The sequence below is a fragment of the Dysidea avara genome, chromosome 7 (genome assembly GCF_963678975.1).
Source record: "Dysidea avara chromosome 7, odDysAvar1.4, whole genome shotgun sequence".
In the NCBI taxonomy this organism is placed as follows: domain Eukaryota; kingdom Metazoa; phylum Porifera; class Demospongiae; order Dictyoceratida; family Dysideidae; genus Dysidea; species Dysidea avara.
Window position 1 is genome coordinate 7,360,969 of NC_089278.1, and position 22,349 is coordinate 7,383,317.

Here is a 22,349-nt window from a genome sequence, read left to right on the forward strand (position 1 = left end):
GTATGTAGTCGTATTAGGGTGACCATAGTATCTTGGTCTTGCTGCTGATATTAAATGAAATTACAGGTTGTCACGGTGGTTGCAGTACCTTGTTTTCTGCTAAATTAAACTAGTTGGTATAAATCATGAGTGCATGTAGCTACTGTACTCTGGTTTTTCTTGTAGATAACCAATCAGCTAGATCATTATGGCACATTGTGTAGTGAAAAAAATCATATTTGGTGCACCTAGAGTGTTAAGGGGCATGATTTCTGTACTTTTCTGTAGTACATTCCCTCCTACATTAGTGTGAGCTCTTCAAGCAATTTTGTGACATCTGAATGCATGCCTCTAATGAAAGTGTCATTACTATAATACATGTAACATGACTTGTTACCCTAAGGTCAAGTTTTAGTATTATCTGATGGTGATAGCAGCAATGAAATTAAATCTTGAACTGTGCATCACTTCACTTTTGCACATAATGCCTGGTGGTTGGTCTGACTACAAGAGCCAACAGTACTTACCATAGCTTCAAATCTGAAACTTTGGTATTATTTTTAAAACTTCTGGCAATGAAAAGGAGCTCATTTGAACCCCCTAACACATACACACACTTAATAGACACAATATAAAAATTAAATTGATAACAGATTCATTCAGGCTTCCAATTTATAAAAGCAGTCTCATCAAACAGGTTGTGGTAAGGAGAGGATGGATCAGATGGATTAGATTCCATTACATCAGAATAATGTTGTTCAAGTTGTTCTTCTAGTGCAGAAAACACTGGTCTATCACTGTTCTTCAACTGCCAACAACTTGACATAACCTGGTACCTGAAGTAGATGTAAAGCAGACAGAAATGTATTATCTGATAAGCTTATAACTTATCTATACATGATCATCATTTTACTTTAAATCAACTAATAAATATTGGAGGGGGTAAAAACCATAGCTATCTGGTAAGGTGGAGTAAAAATGGAGTGAAAATTCACTCACAGGAGGTAATTACCCTGCTGTGTAGGTATAGTAAATAGTTATTTCGCTGTGATTGTTATATACATGAATATATTGTTGATTAGAGAATACTATGATGGATTACATATAGAGATGTTGACAATTCTATCATGTGTGCCAGTAAAAGATTCACTTCATGTTGAAATTAACTATATTAGAGCTGGGAGATAATTTAGATAAAAAGACCTAAATCACTTGTCGTAAAAAACAAATTTGCTTATTGAGTTATATAATAGTAAATCTTTGCAATCTATTGTAAATCGATCACAATCAAATGGAAAAGGTGTCAAACTAGTTGGGGAAGTGATAAAATGTCTGAATTAACAAACACTGCTTGACTTTATTTGTAAAACTGTGTTTACAAAACAGCTTATGTATGATGTCACAGCATTATCGAGATAATATCAATTATTGAGATAAAGCGGTTGTCACTTATTGAGATGTAGGTTTTACACAGCCCTACTATCTAAGACTCTTATGCTTGAAAATTTTCACTAATTTTGCTGATCATTAGTAGTATTTGTAGGTAAAAAATCCTTTGGGAATATAAAGTACACTGTAGCTAATATGTGTAGAATAATAACTTTGTAATAGGTACAACTGTTCAACAAATTCATAATGCTAAAAGATATACACTTACATTTCATCACTGCAGAGAGCTGGTTTTCTGAGTCTTTTCCCAGATTCAATGTACTCAGGCAGCTCCTGTTTGTCCACTCCAGCATAAGGGACTCTTCCAAGACTGAATACCTCCCAGCAAACTACTCCAAATGCCCACTAGAAATTATAAGAACATGTTTTTTATGTAGCAATTCAAGATAAATCTTCAGTAACTCAAGCTGGTTGGTGACTGGGTTAAAAATATTTGCATTTTTGTATAGGTTGAGCTTTTGAACATACTGCAAAAAGCCTGTATGCATTGAATAGGTACATGTATATATAGTATACAGTGTACTTTAAATAAACACTATCAGTAATACACACACGCACGCACACACACGCATGCACACACACACACGCACGCACGCATGCACACACACGCACGCATGCACACACACGCACGCATGCACACACACACACACACGCACGCATGCACACACACGCACACACACACACGCACGCACGCACACAAACACAACACACACACCACATCAGTCTTCTGATCATAATATCTATCATGTATACTCTCTGGTGACATCCATTTAATAGGGACTTTGGACTTGTGTCCCATTCTGTAGTAGTCATCAGCATATATATCTCTTGCAAGCCCAAAATCTGCCACTTTGATCACCAAGTCTTTGTCAACCCTGTTGAAGTGTATTGTGATTGGTATACAATTATAGTAATTTCATCATCTTGTCAAAAAAGTTTAGATTTAGAGGTTATAATTATGTACTATAAGACATATGCAACTTGTGCAGCCTGATTTATAGGAGGAACAAAATAGCCCAGAACACTGGAAACTGTGAATCACTGGCACTCCGGCAGAACTACTATTTCTTTGTGTGTGTGTGTGTGTGTGTGTGTGTGTGTGTGTGTGTGTGTGTGTGTGTGTGTGTGTGTGTGTGTGTGTGTGTGTGTGTGTGTGTTGTATGAAAATTCTTTACCACAGGGCTGCATTTGCACTCTTCAGGTCAAAATTAGTCATCCAGAAATAATCACTATATCAGACTAGTATTGTATTTTTAAAAGGTCAGCATTGTTTTCTATTTCTGTATCACTATAAATTGGTAGATGTCTCTTCAATGTACATTTTCAACAAGGTGACATAGTTGTTTACATGATGACTCAGTTCTCTATTTGTGACCAGATTTTACAAAACCAATCCAAATCTCACATCAGGCAAACTCAAACTAACATCACCAATGGATAGCTACACTACCATATTTATTGGTTTTGACCTTCAGCATTACTCACACAACTTGAGGCTGGTTTTAGGAGATGTGTCCTAGGTGGTGTGGTGAGCTTGAATGGCAGTTTCTGGCTTTGTGATCTGGCTTGACAAGAATTAGTGGTGTACTGGTGGATGGCCTGATATAGTTGGCCAATGTTTTCTGTGTTGATTTTGCTGCATATCAGCCACTAAGGAGCCAGCACAGCCCTGTAATCTCATGAATCGTGGTTTGCCTCCATTGTACAGTCTACCTCTTGCCCACCCCACCATGCAGTCCCTCTTTTGTGAGCACTTGTAATGCTACTTTGCTCATCCAACTGCTCAGATTTTCTGGTGGGAAACTCTACAAGCAGCTACATGTACTGGATGAAAGGTAATAAATTGATGCACCTCTTGTGTAAATTTCATACACACGCTCACCGTCTTTGGAAAATTATGATGGCTTGAACTCTTTAAAACCGTTTATCTTGAAACTTCTCATGTGCGATTTGGATCGTTTTTCCAAAATCCAGTCACATTTATTTGGTACAAATAGTATTGGTATCAATGCCTTAAAGTATTAAATATCAGCTTTCCACCCAAAATTCCAGGTCAGGTTAATCAGGTAAGTGTTTTGCTGTATCACTAGTCAATGCTATTCTCATAGGCTAAAGGCCTCAATTCTTATCACTGTGATTCATAGTAACATTTCAGAATGTAATACTCCAAGCATGTTTGTATAGCTGATATTTGTTCCAATGATGGTGTTATGGCCATGCATGTATTCACATCCACGCATCCATGTATGCATGTACATACACACTCACTCACGTGCACATGTATGTATGCACATGTATGTATGTAATTATCAATGCAACATGAAAAATTTCTATTTCACATCAAGACACACAGTAGTATGTCATGCAGCCAAGAAAGCTGGCTTGTCACATCCTGACAGGAAGACAGAAAACATGATTTTCATGCCTGCATAACTCCATGGTTGTTCTCCATTTTTGCATTATAGCTGTCCACCAGGTAGGGTAGGCCACACAGCAAATTTGATTATTTATTTATTATTATTAATGCTTTACAGCACAAGTGCTGAAGGTCTGTAGGACACCTGGTCCTACAGCCTGCTCAAAGACTTTAGCTACTTAAGGTGTGTTTGAAAAGTTGGAGAAAGGAGAAAAAATCCATGACTGGACCTAGGTAGCCTCGAACCTGCAGCCATCCGATTTACGCTCAAACACTTACAGGAGTCTACCAGGTGGTCAGGATGTTTTCTCCTTGTTATTTTCATGTAACTATATCCATAGGAATTTTAGAGAGTAACTCATTATCTCAAAGTACCCCAAGTAGAACCAAATGGACACTAGTTTATTTATTAATGCTTTACAGCACAAGTGCTGAAGTTCTGTAGGACACCTGGTCCTACAGCCTGCTCAAAGACTTTAGCTACTTAAGGTGTGTTTGAAAAGTTGGAGAAAGGAGAAAAAATCCATGACTGGACCTAGGTAGCCTCGAACCTGCAGCAGATTAAATTTGCTCCAGCCATTTGTGATATATGAACAGCCAAATGTGTGATTTTTTCTTCATTTTTCTTCTTCTTAAAGGGTCTGTGGGGTATAAATTATTTTTTTGCATACTTGTTTTAAAACAAATGTGTAATTTGATTACCTTGAAATTTGGCACAGATAAAGAGCGTATAAAAGTGAATTCACATACTAAGTTTGCAAGAAATCTGATAAGAGTTCATGGTGCTATGAGCATTGAACTTCTGTCACGGCTACGGGGTAAACCACTTATGGGAATTGTGTGTAGATAGGCTGGTCATTGTAGCAGTGCCTTTTGATGGTTACAAGAATGAAGAATTAACAGCTACAGAGTTATAAAGCAACTACTGTAAATTGTGTTGAGATACTCTAATAGAACAGTCATCGTGTAGTAATGAAAAATGTCAAAAATAAAACAAAACAAAAACCAGTTAAAACCAGGGACCTCCATACTGAACACCCACCCAAATCAAGTCACTGCTATCACGGCTGATCACCTCACTTAATTTACAAAAACTCTAGCTAAAATCTACTTGACAGCAAATGTTTATCGAGTTCATATAAATATTATATTATGAACTCTTGATTTCATAGACCTACTATAAATGGAACATTCTATTTGAATTCATCAAAAAGTGTGCGCTCTATTAAAGTATATTACCAAAAAGTCCAATAAAACAATACAATTGTAACTTCTGTCTTCAATAATCAATAATCATAATTGTGTTTGTAGATAAAAAGAAATATGGGTAGATAAGAAGTAGACATAAACCCCAAGCATAGGGCTGGCTTTGGGGCCATATAGAGTACAAAAAGAAGCAAAATCCACACAAAAACAGCCAAACTGTGGGAAAAGAGATAATAAGTCACTCTCTAGAGTGCCTTGGATACATATACATGAAATTGACAAGGAGAAAACATCCTGACCGCCTGGCAGACTCCTGTAAGCGTTCGAGCGTTAATCAGATGGCTGCAGGTTTGAGGCTGCCTAGGTCCAGTCATGGATTTTTTCTCCTTTCTCCATCTTTTGAAACACACTTTCTGTAACAACTTTAAACAGGCTGTAGGACCAGGTGTCTTACAGACCTTCAGCACTTGTGCTGTAAAGCCTTAATAAATAAATAAATTTTTAAAAAAAGGGTGCAGTTTTCAATAGTCTGGGTGTTGTGAAATCAAAGGTTACAGCCAAGAAATGGTTCATTCAATGATGTTAATGCATGCTAATAAATTTCTTTTAAACGTAGGCCGCATCTGTTTTTCACAGCTTGTGTGGTATACTTACATGCAGTTTCTTGCTGCTAAGTCACGATGTACAAATTTGATAGAAGCAAGGTACTCCATTCCACAAGAAATATCACAGCAAATTCTGACCAATGTCAAATAGTTGATTTCCTACAGGAATTAGTAATTGCACATAAAATAGTAATTTCTACTGTGCTTAATAAAATTGATAGCATTGTTAGAATCCTGTCTGAAGTCAGACAACAGTGAACACCAGGAATTGATAGTAATTATGTATAAAAAACATTTGGTAGAATTCTGTCTGACAACATGCAGTGAACATCAGGATAAATAGGTTGTACATTGATAAAAGTTGTATGTAATAGTATATTATGTATAAAACATTTGGGGAGTCTGGGCATTAGTCCCTGTACCTCCTGCATGCTAGGCAGGTGCTCTACTATTTAAGCTAATTCCCCAGTTCATTTAAGTGCATATTTGTAGTTCGAGAGCTAGATCATGGCACCTTGTTTGAACAACATAACTATAACATCACGTATATTGATTACTTTGAACAATGCCTTTACATCTCTTCCAGCTGCTAATCGTTTGTCTTTCAGGTATCCCTTCAAGTCTCCATTTGCCATAAATGGTATGATAATATATGGTACTGCTTTATCTTCTTCTACTCCAATTGACACTCCAACTAGTCCTAGAACATTTCTGTGTTTCACATGTTTCATAATGACACTTTCACCAATGAATTGGTTGAGCCCTTCCATGCTAAGGCAGTCTACAAAACATCTTATGTAAGTTCTGGAAAGACATTATTGATACATATAGACACTACCTTTCATTGTTTTCACTGCCACTTCAATGTCAGGTTCATCATTTTCATTCTTAAGTAGTCCATATAGTACCTTACCAAAAGCACCTGTAAATACAACAGTTGGCATAACAGTTAAACTTGAAACAATTTTGGAGCATATTACAATGAAACATACCAAATATTGTGGGTTCAGAGGTTTTCTTGGATGTATACATTCACTAGCAGAATCAGTGTAAGGTGAGGGCTCAGGGGTCACTTGAGCACTTTATTGAAAGGTATTCTCACAAGTCTCCCATGGCCAGACCCTAGATTTTGCATGGCGCTTATTGATTAGAAAGTGAGGTGCCTCTCCCAGTAGGCACTTCTAATTGATAGATGCCATATGAAGTGTATACAATCTGGCCAAGCGAGCTCACAAAAGCTCTGAAATACTCTAATAGAGCAGTCATGTATTCCATGTAAATTGCCTCAACTAAAATCACCATTTCCTGAGGCATCCCTCTGGCTACTGATACATGTACACTTTAGTAGAAAAATATACTTCTGTCCTCAAGCCCCCTGGCTTACAGTCTGGCTTATTCCTCTGACTTAGTCAGCTTAACACATCAGAGGTGTAATCAGGAAAAGTTTAACAGGTGGGGCACACACATATTACATTGTACCAAGAGTCCATAATAAGAGAGTCCCTCTCTTATTATGGACTCTTGATTGTACTAAACTTACCTTCACCAAGTGTGTTAATAATAGTTAGGCGATCTTGTGCTTTAATGAAGTCTTCCAGTTGGTGACTAATCATAACTTTAGTTATTAATTCTGGTGTTGCATCAAATTCCTTAGGCAGTAAGCTGCGCAGAATTGTCTTGGGTGTGCCAGCATATGAATACTCTGTTAATGGTAAAATAATGCTTGTAGCAAGCTAGTTACAACATTTTAGGATTTCTACCATAAAACATGAAAAGTTTGCTGTAATTTTTTTTTGTCAGGTGTGTAAATAAATATTAGTACTATCATACAATAATCCACAACTATGCACCTATGTACTCACAAGGGGGGGCCATGATACTACTAATCTCATTGAACTGCAGTACAGTAAGTATCTGAAGAGCTTTATCACTGGCAAATGTTTACTTGAACTTCAGGTGTTCTGAGATTCACATAATAATTTTTTTATTAGCTTTTTGTTCATACATGGTACTCAGCTTTCTTACACTATTTTTCTTCTCAAGTTCTGTTAATAGATATTTTTGTTGTTCAACAAAATAAAAATTCAAGACAACTATTTTCAATGTTGACATTTTCCTAATTTACGGTGCATCATTGCTGGCATGCATATTGAATGTAATACTAAGCTACAACCCCTGAAGGAGTGTGTACATAACTTGACAGCAAAATAAACCTCTGTTTGCATACATAGTGATACCTGAAGTGGCAGGTATTGGAATACTATCAGTATGTGGTTTATCATCAATACTAACTCCAGTGCTGAGTGTGCTCACCGCTCTTAACAGATTCTGACCACTGTCTACACTGGTATTTTTACTGCATGCTGCTGGATTAACAGCTAGCGAAGATACTCTACATAAAATAAAGAACCCATGATATATACATAGTGGCCTTAATTACATGCACCATATTTCAAGGCAATTAATATAGATTTGTATTTTATAATGAGTTTGTTGCAAAGTGTGCAAATAGAAATCTAGGCCCTGACATACAAGAAAATGTGATGGTGTGTATTAAGAATGGCTGGAAATTTTTGCTCAAATTTGTAGTGTGGCTTGCCCTACTTCCACTGAAGAACTTATGTAATTTGGAGAAAGGATCATGGAATTAAGTATCCATAAAAGCCATGTTTTCTTTCCTTCTTATTATTTACATCTGAGTGAGCTTTTTTGGTCTCAAGATATAATCTATCAAGTGTCTTGATTTCATTAGTATTAATAAAAGTAAATAGCATTGTCAACTCATTTAGTTTTGGTATTAACTAACCTGAACATAGTTAGTGCTCGTCTGTAATTTCCCTTCGTTGATTGCAGTAAACCAAACAAAATTACAACCATCACCACAACGACCAGTATGATAACAACCACTATTACCACAATAATCCCTGTTGAAATGCCTATACATAAGTATGTGATATATAGCAATATTGTAGCATTTACAACATATCTATATACCTGGTTCATCACGGTCACACTGTGGTTGGTCACAAGAAATGTTTCCCATGTTATTACAGAAACATCTATGACAATCGGTGGTCATAAAAGATTGTCCTAGAGAGTGCCGATTGCCTTTGTCATCATTGCAACCTATATTGTACACACAATGATACACAATCTGTATGCTATGTCTAAATACTCTAACTGAACAGTCACTATTGCAGTAATACATACTGTACTTACATGTGAATGTTAAGTTGATCCTCATATTCCACGTGGCCACAATATTGGAGGCTTGGCATCGCAGCATTGCAACTTTTCCACTCAGATCATCTGGCAGCAGTTCAGCCACAACGTAACTCTTTGCCTGAACTAACCACTCCAACTTAGTAGAACTTTTATTTACATACTCTCTATAAATGTCAACTTGTGGTTCAGGAACACCATAGGCTATACAAAGTACAAGATACTCCAGTTCCAACTGAGAACAAAGAGGAGTGTATGTGTCTGGCTGAGTGAACTTGATCACTTTAGCTACAGTGTTGTTTAATGCAATTATCCCAGGAACTGGCAAAAATATCGGTGCCACTATAGAGTAAAAATGTACAGTATAAATGTGCACTATATACACAACTAGAAAACTCTAATAATCCACTTATCATTATTGAGTATATATACAATATATTAAGTAATTTCAAGTCATTGATTAAAGAATGTTCATAAAACAGGGTAGAGGAGCAATCACAAGGGGGTAATTTGTTTGGAAGAAACTAAATTCGTAGGAGTTCATGGTAGTACAAATTTGATGCTGTTTCCACAAGTGCTGATAAATATATAATTTGGCACAGGTAATTCAAATAGTTTGTAACTATCTTAAATAATATATTATTTGGAATAAATCTTTTGATAGGGAGCACATCATTTCTTTTCAACTGGAAACACTAATTAATTGAATTTATTAGGATTCCAGCCATGTGGTATAAACATACAGGGGTAAATTGTAGCGGAGCATATACAAGCACTGTTTCAGTGCTCCTGTGTCTTGTAACAAAAAAGATTTCTCCATGCAAAAAAACCCAGCTTAGCTGTAAAAAAGGGCATGTCCACAAAAGTAAAAGCACCTAGCAACTGAAAGAACTGATATCTGGAATGGCCAAGAATGGATGGTAATATAATAAATAAAGTTTTAATATTGACTCGTGCTCTACATTCAGTCTTCCAATTGGCTAGTAATTTGGCCACCTTTTTTCTCTCCCTACACTGATTATGGTAAGGGCGGCCAAATTACTAACTAATTAGGAATTAATTAAGGCAGCAAGGCTTAATGTAGAAAGATACATCAGTGATAAGGGTCCAATATTAAAATTTTGTTTGTTATATTACCATTCATTCCAGATATCAGCTCTTTTGGTTGTTAGGTGCTTTTATTTTCATGGACGCACCTTTTTTTTTATAGCCAAGCTGTTTTTGCATGGAGAAAAAAGTTAAGTTACAGAACTTTTGTATACCATGTGAACCTATCCATATCACCTACAATGTACTTTGGATACAGAAGTTGCAATTATTAACTTGCATACGTTTGGGTAGTGATATGTATTCAGTCAGTGATGTAACTGTATGCAAACATTGCTATAGTTATAATATATATATATATATACACACTTGCAGCTGAAGGACGTATCTCATCATCATCAATGGGCACTGTCAAGTTGATAACAAATCTCATTCCTAATGCATGAAGTTCCCAAGTTAGAGCCTCTGAAGCAGAGGTGGTGAAGTAAGGTAAACAGTGCAATTTTGACATGTAATGAAAGTTGTATAGTAGCAACAGACATGATTGTCATTCTTGGGAGTCCAGGAAAATTTAGACTATTTTCATTGTGTAACTATGCAACTACTTACAAAAGCATGGAAACCTGATATTTTTTAGAATAGTTGACTGCTTATTAGCGTAGTTTACTGTTCTATTCACTGCTCTATTAGAGTATCCATGTTGAGAAGAATTTTTATCATTACATTGTCATATTTTTCTTGAAACTTTTACAGTGTATTTATATGCCAGCCATGTCCAGGTAGCCTCATTTAGAACAACTGTTTGTGGTAGGATTTCAAATTACCAACTTTGTGGAAAGTCTGCCAAAATTCCTGCTACTACTTATACTAGTGTCATAGTAGTACGTTAAAAGCAATAGGAGACAAATAGTGAGTATAGTAAGTATAATCATGTGGCTTCATGATAAAAAATTCTGGGAGAGGAAAACAATGGCTAACCAGCTGGGTATGTACGACAGAAAAGAATTGCCCAACTTCCTCAGAACTTGGTGATATCGAGTTGAAATTTTGTTACATGTTCATGAGCTAAAGTATTAAAAATGGTGAACATCACATGAATTGTAGTGATTTATTTGAGGCATGCACCTTTTTACTTTCTTGGCTGCGTGACTCACTACCAATGAGTCTTGATCTACTATGATTAAACTGTCACTTCTGAAACAGGATATCCATTTGTTCAATTGAGTTTATAATCCCAGTGCTTCTAGTGGTAGGTAACCTATTATATTAGCAAATAAGGAACTATTTAAGATTAAGTTGCTTGCATTAAATGTTTATCATGTTTCTAAATGATAATCAGAGTGTGTATTCATAGTTTGTGTGTGTGTTTGTGCATGTGCGCACGCACGCACGCATGCACGCACACACACACGCATGTACGCACATACACACGCATGTAGTGTGCGCGCACGCGCCGCGCGTGTGTTAATTATGTGCATGGTACAACAGTAAGGCAATGCATATTCCGAACTCACAGTAGAAATTATAGCAGTTGTTAGGCCCTGTATCAACTGTAATAGATTGAAAATGTTGAAATTGATCAGAACAATTTAAAACAAACAGCTGTACTAATGGATCCACGACAACATTTGCTATCATTTGTAGATCTATAAACCATGTTCCACAGAGCTGCGTGTAGTTCAAACAATTATCCATACAAACAGGCACAACAGCTTGAGCTCTGTTGTCACATTGTGGGTACATGGACTGACAGATCATATAGGGCACTTGCCACCTACATGGTGTCTTAACTGATGGATCATCAATCATAACTATTACATCTTCTAATACATTGTTCAACTCAGTGTAATTGAAGAAATTAGTATCAACATGGACTATCTTATCAGCATCAATATATTGGCCACAATACAAGTTGGAATGTGGAAACGGTACACACCTACACAATGAAAAGTATCAAATTATAGTTTAACAGTAATGTAGTGATATTGTACAGTACACTGTACTTTCCTCAATAATATTTGACGAGCCTGAATTTTTGTGTGGACATAAATTTCAAGTGGTGGGAAATATTAGTAATAAAACATACACTCATTGACAGAGAAAGAAACAACATATCAGTGTACAACAAGTAATACTGGAAGCTGTTCTTGTATATTATACCTGATTGTTCTATTAGGGTATTATTTTGAGAAGTAATTATTAGATGAGACCTTGACAAGACTAGCACCAATGGGCTGTTTAATTTTTTTGCCAGCCATAACAGCATAGGCTTTTATCCAGTCTTAAGTTTAACTCTAGACCCTGGTTGTATCTTTACAACTGGCTGTAACAAAGAAACAGTGAGAAATGCAGTAAACAAGCCGTATTCATATATTTGTTTAATGCCAGCCCATTGCCAGTGCTTGTGGGAAACTGTACATATGAAAAGGTGCATGAAAACATGAAGGAGTTTAAATAATTTAGATACCTACACAATATACAATTAAACCGACACAATGCATGCCTATGTAATTCTTTATCCACCCCCAAAATACCTTTGCTGTAAAAAAAGGTGCATCCAAGAAACTACAAGTACCTTTAACCCAATGTAATAACTAGAGAAAGACCTCATGAAAGTAAAAATAACTGGTAACTTAAAGAGCTGATCGCTATCTGGAGTGGCAAAGAATCAATCTTAATACAACTAACTATAATTGCCAAAGTTTATTATTATAATCCATGTAAGAACACCTTGGCTATAAAATGGGTGCACCCATGAAAGTACACTGTAAAAGTAACTGGCAACTGAAATAGCTGATATCTGAAACGGCCAAGAATGAAAACTAATTGCAATTCAGCTGTGTTTGTTCTACATTCACTTTTGCTGCATCCTAAATTAACTATATAGTTGGCTGGTAATTTGGCAGCCTTTTTTTGCTCTATATACATTGACTATTAAAAGAGGCGGCCAAATTACCAGCCAATCAGCGTTAAAAGAAATTATTTAGGATGCAGCAAGAGTGAATGTAAAACACAGCTGAATGATAAAGGTTCAATGTTAAATTTATGTTAATTGCACATCAACATTTATTCTTGGCCGCTTCAGATATCAGCTGTTTTGGTTGCCAGTTACTTTTACTTTCATTTTCATGGGTGCACCTGTTTTATAGCCAAGGTGTTCTTACATGGATTTAAACTTTGGTAATTATAGTTAGTTGTATTAAGATTGATTCTTGGCCACTCCAGATATCAGCTATTATTAACTGACTGATATAACTGACTGATACCAGTTATTTTTACAGCCTCCAAAATTCCATATGCTATACGTATACCCATTGGTAACAATCCATTCTCTACAAGTCCACACATACATTGTATTTGGTCCCCATTTATGCATATTATGTGCATTGACTAACAGTCATCCATACAGATGTACAGTGTACTCTACTCTTATATCTTACCTGGCTGTATTGCTATTTTGCTGGGCATAAACTGCAAAACACATAAGCAAACATTAAACATTTGTATCAAGACTAACGTCAGTAAAAGGGTCCAAAACCCATACAATTTTCACTCGGGACAGCCTGTAGAAATCATTGTTTAATTACTGGGACAAACACTAAGCTACACACACAAGTATAGCTATGCATTATTCAATCTAAAATTGCTTCCAAATCCAATCTTGTAGCTATTATATTATAGTTTTCAATTTCTCTAAGGTTGCTTCCAGATCTAAAAAATTGCAATCAAGTAAAAAATTGCTTCCGAATTCAATCTCATTGATAGTTACTTTTCAAAAGTTTCCTTGGGTAGCATGCCTCCCCCTCCCCAGCTGGAGCATGCACATGATGACTGTGCAAGCACACTCCCTTCTGCTAGTCTCGGCCAGTAGTTTTTCTTTTGTCATTTCATTTTGTCGCTTTGTATTTGGTCTTTTTTCCCAACCTAATGACAAAAGAAAACATACAGGCTGGCTGGTGAGACTACCCTTCTACCCCTCCACTGGCACTTCACCACACATACCCTCAGTATCCACTTCATTATAGCTTTTTTGAAGCCATCAAATGAGATGAAGTGTTAATAAATACATACGATTTTTCAGTCACATGCGACTAGAAAGACCAAAGTCAAAGTAAGGATGAATACAAAACAAAAAAAAAACTACAATTAAAAATAAGTTATTTAGTCCAAGTTGAGTTGCTGTGAGCAAAGAATATTCTCTAAGATGCGGTGATAGCAATTGCCGCTGCTCTATCAAGTGTTGTTTTGGAATGGGAGAATTTTTAATTTTTCATTGCCGTCAACACATGATGGCAAGTTGGATGATGCGACTGACAAAGAGAACAAGTCTCTCCAGTTTGTATGAGCCAGCGGCATTAATTTAATGGAGAGGGTATCTGATGAAGCTCACTACACAAATGAGAGCTGGCCTGGATGAAATCCTAATAGAAGCTGGTTCCACATCCTTGATTTGGCTTCCAACATTGGAGTTAAACTACAGGTTTAAACCACTACTATATACAGAACACAAAATGTATAGTTACTATCATCCGCAGCAAATATCCTTTACATCCTATTCGTAAAAACATGCCTTGCATACCGAATCTATTCTGTCTCAGTCGGTGTGTGTGTGTGTGCATGTGCGTGTGCCTGTCAGTGTGAGGCTGTGTGCGTGGGAGGAGACTCTGATATGATTATCATTCAGACTGAGACTCAGCTACGTATAATATAGAGGTCTATAGCGTCCTGCTTTTGTCAAAGAAAGGCATTAGTGTATTGAATCATACATATTATATATTACGTATATATACTATCTATGATTGAATACATTCCGGATATGCATTCATTATGATGTAGCTCAGTACCCGCTACTTACCATTGCAGTAAAGGAAAAGAAAACCCTCGATGGTGAATACTGTAAGCATTTGATAGCGTCCTGCACTCATCTTAAACTGCGTGCACTAATCCTCGCCTAACATTAGCTCGCCTGTGCCGATACCCACATCAAATCGTCACCTGACGTCACGTTAGATGTATCAACACAAAGGTCATAGCACGCATGCGTAATGGGTAACTACCCTTTGGGATCATCGTTAAGAGTGATCCTGTGAAGCTTCTTCATTACTTGCCGATCCGCTGGGGGATACCGTAGCTAGCTGGCTACAGATTAGCGTGCGATTACCTACTGGTTAGTTATACAATAAATATCTGCCCATTTTGCAATTCAGTACGTAGTGTGCATCAATTAGCGTTGGTGAAAGGGTCCTGCACATAGTGCACAATATATAACCGTACGTGCAACTATAGTACTTGACTTTTCTTATGTTAAGGCCACTATTAAAATTTTAATGATTTTCTATTTTTCATCAGCGCCCGCATGTATTTTTACTGCCGCACGTATTTCCCCATTATCATGTTGAAGATTTAACCATTATTTCATCTGATTAACCAAATATTGAGGATGTGCAGTTCAATTTTCAAGATTGCTGTACTCATACAGTAGCTACCTTATGCGTTGTACCCAAGAGAATGTGAAAGATTGGTACATTGAAGTTTACAAGTAGCTAAGAAGTTGATCTGGCCCCAAGTGGAACTGATCACGTGACAAAGGACAACTATAATGTGTAGCTACATCATAGTTGCCAAACTAGTTATTTTGAGTTAGCAAATTGCCTATTATGTAGAGAGTATCAGGCCCTGGAGGTATGAAAATAAGTCTGGCTAGCTATATTGTGGTAAGTAGCTACTAGGGATAATGGGTAATGCCGCCTGTCCGCACTCTATATTTGGAATTTTTTGATGAAAAACAGAAAATCACCAAATAGTGGCCTAATGGTGCTGATGATAGCTACAGAAAGCTATCTTAGTCAACAGAGAAATCGAGTATAGATCTACTGTGCAACCTCATGTAACAAACCAAAAGCTCCCGGAATTTATATTTTCAGGACTTGCATCATCTGTTTCACACTTTCATATCAGGACTGTATAGCTAACTAGACATGTGAGTCATGAATAGCAGTTTTAATGAAATTCATATGATCTGTGGCTATTATAGTCAGCAGAAATGGGTACTGAACTATGAACATAAAGATTGTATTCATCAGTATGTATATTCTATGTCAGCAATTTCTTGTTGTCCTATATAGGCAGCAGCAGAATGCTGACGGCCACATATGGAACTTGAGATTGAAATGGTGTGTTTGCATGAGCGTGACTATGGAGATTCAATCTCTATTCTTATTTGTTCCTGGGTCCATTTCATTTGCCAATTGACAGATGGAATATTTACATTACTAGAGACCAGCACTTTCTGTGGAACACATGCATGCATGCATCATCTAAACTGTGGAAGCCTGGGACCCTCCACTGTTTCTTATGGAAAGACTTTTAAGAGATTTTGCCACACATTTACATGTTTGCAAGGCACCTTGATGTCTTACAGCCTATTCAATTGAAATGACTTGATAGCACATTACTTGTTTTGTGAATATGGTAGCAACTTTAAACTTTGTCAGCTTGTAGCTGGTGCATAGCTCAAACAGTATGGCAAAATTTGATATATCAAAGTATTGGGAAGTTATGAGTTATCAAGCTTGGATGTCTGGAAAGGCTATAAGGCTGGGCTGGTTCACCTATAACCCTAGTTGTTTTTACCTGAAATCATCCTAGGAGATAGATAGTTAAAAGCACAGGTGCTCATGTGTGTAGCTCAGCCAAAAGGTTAGAGTACTGTTCTGAGTTCTGATGCCAAGTTACTGTTGTTACTGTTGTTACTGTTTCCTGGAGCAAGAAACTTTACTGATATGCTACTAGCAATGTCCATGTTTCACTTATTACTGGTGTTTGGGTCTTTATGGAGATTCTGGTTTCATGAACTCTACCCAGAGAGATAGCACAGTCCTCTTGTAGAGTACTAGTCTTGCCCCAGGAGGATGTGCCTGTACCTATTCCTAGTACCTATTCCTAGTACCTTAGTGGTGTCAATTCACTGGGCAGCAATTGGAGTCTGTTGGAGGCTTTGGTTGGTGTGTGATGCATGTGCGCATGCATACATGCGTATGTGTATGTGTGCATGTGAGGCAACGTAGCTAGGTGGCTAGAGCATCAACCTGGTAATCAAAAGGTTCCCAGTTTGATGCTTGGTTATGTAAGGTTGAGGAAGTAGCTCACCCAGCAGTAACATTAATGGGTACCTGGTTTTAACTTGTTCAACTATCCTGTCTTACTTAGCAATGTAGGAGTCATGGAACTTTGGGTTCTATGACCTCTTTCCATTAGACCAGGATAGTCTTCCTGCGGGTTACTAGTCCTATCCCAGGAAGATTTGCGTGCATAATTCTTGAATGCCTGAATGGTGCACAGGCATCCCAGTGCTGGTTCACTGAGAAGCAATAGCTGTGTTTTACACAGCTGCTGAAGGCTTTACTTCTGCTTTGTGTGTGTGTGTGTGCGTGCGTCCGTGCGTGCGTGCGTGTGTGCGTGCATGTGGCACTAGTGTACCAGCCTGGTAATTATAAGGTTGCAGGCATGATTCCCATTCACTGTTGCTGTTGTTTAGAAACTTTACACACATTGTTCCAGTCTACCCAGCTGTATAATGAGGGCCTGGTGACCTATGTAAACTGGGGAATCAAATGCACACTGCTCTTGTCTCACTAAGTGGTGTTGGAGTCGTTGTGGATCTTTGGGTTGACAGTTCTCCTGTGAGTTACTAGTCCTGCCTTAGGAGAATTTGTCTGCGTACATGGCTTGAGTGGTACACAGGTATCCCAGTACTGGTTAACTGAGAGCAGAAATAGGGGTGTTTTACACAGCTTCTGGAGACTGTAAGCTTTATTGTGTAGTAGCATGTGTATCCAGTGTGTTGTGTATGTTCAGAATTAGGGTCCTAGCTGCTATCACTAAGCATCTATACATGCAGTACATGTGTGTGCATGCACACTAGTAACATGTTGCTTGGTAGTCTAATTTGTCTTGTATTTCACGAATGTGATGGGTCAGTGTTTTGGTACATATTCAAACAAATATAAATCACATCATCTCTTTAAAAGAGCATTAATATGGCTGTAGACTCCTAAATATTCTACAAGCAGTAATAGGTGTAGTAGGAAACGGAAGGGAAATGGCATCCCCCTCACTTTATTTCAGAAGGAGTTTGGCTCCTGCCATCTATATAATTAAGGTCAAGATACTCTAATGGAACAGTCATATGTACTCTAATAAAGCAGTCAGCTGCAGCTGAAATCATAAATATTAGAGCCTACAGTTTCGTAGGCTATAATATCTGCATGACCTGCCAATTACTGTATTTCCTTGTATAAAAGCTGCATTCAATAAATGCCAGGTCCTTAATGAAGGCCGGGGGGGGGGGGGGGGGCACTACCTTAATACAAGAGTACCACCTTCTACACTTCATTATACCTATTACCAAAATTGTGATTATTACAAATATAGCTTTTTCCCAAGAACAATTTGAGATTGGAATGATTTACCTTGTGACTTAATTGAAAGTAACACTACCCCTGTTTACATCCAAGCTGCAAACAATAATTAACTCGACTCTTGATTGAATTTTTATAGCAAATATCTTTGTATAGATATGACGTATATGATTGTAATGTATTCTTTTGGGCTGGCCCCCTGGACGCATCAGACATTGTCTGTCTGTCTGTCCAGTAAATTAAAAATAAATAAATAAAAAGGGTAGTATGAGATTACAATAGCTTAACTTGTCCCCAGTATCTTCAAATGACAGGGAGTGATATTATAGAAGTTGGGAGAATGGGATGATGTGCCGTAGACTTTGGAATGCTAACTTAATGGACCTTTGGTAATTTGGTTATCATGTGGTGTCACATATGACTTCAAGCCAACAAAGGTCATGCTCAGGGTTGTACCGCCATTTAGTGGAGACCTACATATACTCATATAAGGTAGACAGAAGGTCTAGCATTCTCCCCACTAAAAGGGGCTCTTATCCCATGAAGCACTCATCCATTCACCCACATAGGCAATCACCATAGCTGATTGCACTTAGATGCCACAATTACCTTTGTATAGGTTGATACATCACCATATTGCGATACCCAAGACAGTGATACAGATATCAATACAATACTTGCTGTAATTGAAACATTTCATATCACAATATATCAGTTGTATCAACACTATTATGTACATAGCTCCAATACTCTAATAGAACAGTCAGTGATTGCTTCACTGGAATATATTAGAGCATAGATACTATCAAGAGTTCATAATATAGAAGTATGAACTCTTGATACTATAATTAGAGTAATACTGTAATACAGTAATCTTTTCTACTCCTCATCAAGCAATGCTTCAGGATCTTGGGACTGTACCACACTTAAAGACCAATACTGGCTTAAGCTCAATTGGACTTATTGCTTGAGCCATGATTCCAGTACCATTGGCAGTAGCAATGTTCGGACCACCGGCCAGCTACATGCCCTCACTCTGTGACATCCAGTAGACAATGCTGACATGCCAAAAGTTATATCTTTGCTTATAATATATTACGGGTTATTTCGGGCAATACAGATGATCTTTGTCCAGTCTCTGCCTTGTTACAATACCCTACAAAAAGAACTAAATTTATTGAAGCTACCCAGGTAGCACTTGCTGCAGCACTATTACTAGCAAAGGATCACGTAGGGACATAGCTGTAGAACAGGGGCAGCCACAACAGCAGCTACAGCCGGATAATTTAGAAGAAGACCCTTACTTAACTCACAGAATGTGGTTAAGTGAATTCATCATAGTGGTAATCTGTCTGTTATACCCCTACACAAACTATCTGGCATGTGATGGTAATATCATCACCTAACATACAAGGTACCTTGTGGTCCACAAGTTCAAATATCTCATGTTGCTTTGTTCACTTATAATCAAGTAACGGCAACACAAAAGCAGTATACAGAAGACAAAGCACCGCTGATGGCAGTGACCCATAATGATAATAGAGGCAACACGAGACCTGACTCTGGAGACCACATTGGAGATGTGTAAAGTCCAGTGTGGTCTCCAGAGTCAGGTCTTGTGTTGCCTCTATTATTCGTTATGTTTTGTATGTGTGTTATGCCTGTTGTATTTATTATTGCAATTGTTTAGTGTATTTGTGTTTTGTATTTAGCTATATTGTATTTTACTTTTAATCTTTACAGGGCTCCACTGAAAATCAGTATTCAGATACTGAGTGGATCCCCTGTTAAAAAATTACAATTACAATATTTCACTGTATTGGGATATTTTAGGGACAATGCAGTGATAGTTTCAAATCCTGTATTATCCCATCTCTAATGTTCATTACCATAAGCAATTGTGTGGTTTGCATATGAAATAACTGCTTACAACATATATGCTGACAACACACATGCAGAGCAACTAGGTTATGATTCTGCTCTCTATAAGGTACCTTGACAAAACTGGAGACAATGTTATTTACCTTTGGTCATGCCTAAGGATCTGAATAGTAAATTACCACTATAAGATATCAGCCTAAACTTCATGGCTTCAAATAATGAACGAGGTGATCGGGAAAGCATGCAAGGCATAGAGCCTTCATAGGAGGGGGGCAGCCTTTTCACAACACTTTGGTGGCAACTGTAGAAGCTCTGTGAAGTGTTTCCACATTTTCTGAGAGATTGGTGATTCAGTGCATTCTTTTAGGTTTCCAATGAGTCAGCTAGTTTGTGACTTGGAAGCCGCCATTGCATAGATATTCTGTATCAAGCTCAATGCCTTACATCCCTGCCCTGACTATCATGAACCATGTTCATAATAGGGATTGGGGAGAAACTCTCTAATAGAATGCACACCAATAGCAGCCTTCCAGGCTTTGGATGTGTTTCAAAAACCTTCCAGACCTTCCTCTAGTGTTGTAAAGACTGACCTGGAAGTATAAAACACAAGGGAAAGGGTTTTGGAAATTTTTTAAAATTTCCAAAATTGTCCCAAATCTCCTTGTTTCGCGCGTCTACAGCCCACAGGAAGTAGATATCAGCACTAAAAACGTATGGCATATTTTAAAATCATTCCTACCCAGGTCTGTGTGGTATTAAAATCTTTGCTTTCTAAGGAGATTGTGAAATATAGAGCAAGAGTCATGGCTTTGAGACGCCATTCACCCGCAAAGCCATAAAAGCAAAAGTACAGCAGTTTAAAAATGCCATTTGAAGCAATGCATGGGACTAAAATGCATCAAGATGTATTAAACTAAAGATTAAGCGATTAACAAAGTGTATATTTAGCTGGTCACCAGTCACGGTGCAAATATTTATTTAGCCAGTCGTTGGTTGTATAAACATTAGGAAGTGTCACCTATAACTCAAGTATCAAACACACTAGTTGTATGAAGGTAAGTTTTTGGATGAGTTCGAGCAAAGCGAGCATCCCAGCAAAGCTGGGCCAACCCTAGCTCGCCTCGAACTCACCCAAAAACTTACCTTCATACAGACAGTGAAAGTCATTGTTATGTTTAACAGGCAAACATCAGGTTAGCGTTAGGGTTAGGGTTGGGTTCAGCTTTGGTTTCTTCTTCACTGGTATGGGTTAGACTATATAGTATTATATTTGTAACATTTAAATAGTACAAAAACAAAGGATGAGCCAGCAAGCACTGGTGGTACAGTGGTAGAGTGTGGGTACTCCAATCTTGGATGTGTGGGTTCAAGCCTTGGTAACATCACACTTTTTTTCTTCATTTCTTATACCTTTTTGTGTCACGATTTTCTCTAAGTTTTTTTTTTTTAAATAGCAATGACTGGCTAGATATCAACAGTGTAAACATTAAACATAAATGCTGCTCACTGAAATTTGTTTCTGAACGTTTTAGAGTTCTTCAACTCGTGTCAGTGAAGGGGGTGTGGCCCATAGCCCATCACTGAAACCGCATTCTGGGCACTTTCCCAAGGGCTGCTACAGCCATTTATCAGTCAAGAATCGACGTAACAAGCCTCGTAAGCTATCAGAAATAGCATAACCCTTTGTCGAAAAGGGTGTGTGTCCGCGATCAAAAATTAAGGGCAGCTCTGAAGCTTTGGGGGATAGAATTTGTGTAAGAAAACAGTATTGCCTTCCAGTAATTGTATAAATCTTTAATTTAATGAACTTAGTACTTATTTCTGTAAAGTTATAATGCATGTGCTATTCTAATGTTTGCAATTACTCTTCCCTATTCTACTTGTTTAAATTTACAATTCCCCCCCCTAGTTTCTGAAAATTTTTCATGTCCATGCACATGGACAACACAATTTTTATGGCTGGTGTACACTGCATGCAGTAATATAGTACTGCTGCATGGATTTCATGATGTAACTTGTACATAAATACACTGAAAGCAGCAAATCAAATTTACCATATACCAGGTGTAAATAAAATTTGACAAATTCACACTCACCAGTCTCAATGTTAAAAAGCTAGCAATT

General features: G+C 37.5%; 2 protein-coding genes across 2 annotated transcripts in view; one reads left to right on the forward strand and one right to left on the reverse strand.

The window, feature by feature from the left end:
• Positions 1–289: 289 nt before the first annotated feature.
• Positions 290–14,921, reverse strand: LOC136260631 (uncharacterized). The gene is made up of 14 exons (XM_066054439.1): positions 14,780–14,921; positions 13,365–13,395; positions 11,439–11,860; positions 8,875–9,219; positions 8,650–8,781; positions 8,462–8,591; positions 7,893–8,047; positions 7,196–7,357; positions 6,494–6,577; positions 6,213–6,436; positions 5,705–5,814; positions 2,144–2,303; positions 1,637–1,773; positions 290–815 (listed from the first exon to the last, which is right to left on the reverse strand). Exons 1-14 carry the CDS (start codon positions 14,847–14,849, stop codon positions 635–637), a joined length of 2,343 nt encoding a protein of 780 aa, XP_065910511.1. The 5' UTR covers positions 14,850–14,921; the 3' UTR covers positions 290–634.
• A 42-nt stretch (positions 14,922–14,963) lies between these two features.
• Positions 14,964–22,349, forward strand: part of LOC136260668 (interferon-induced very large GTPase 1-like) — a 45,939-nt gene continuing 38,553 nt past the window's right edge. The window contains exon 1 of the mRNA XM_066054490.1: positions 14,964–15,091. The gene's annotated coding sequence lies outside the window, so the exon portion shown is untranslated. The remainder of the gene's footprint in view (positions 15,092–22,349) is intronic.

Coding starts and splice junctions, on each gene's coding strand:
- LOC136260631 (XM_066054439.1), bottom strand. CDS start 14,849: ATGAGTGCAGGACGCTATCAAATGCTTACAGTATTCACCATCGAGGGT. Junction 13,396..14,779: donor TCTTTTCCTTTACTGCAATG/GTAAGTAGCGGG, acceptor TGTGTTTTGCAG/TTTATGCCCAGCAAAATAGC. Junction 5,815..6,212: donor ATGTAAAGGCATTGTTCAAA/GTAATCAATATA, acceptor TAATTCCTGTAG/GAAATCAACTATTTGACATT.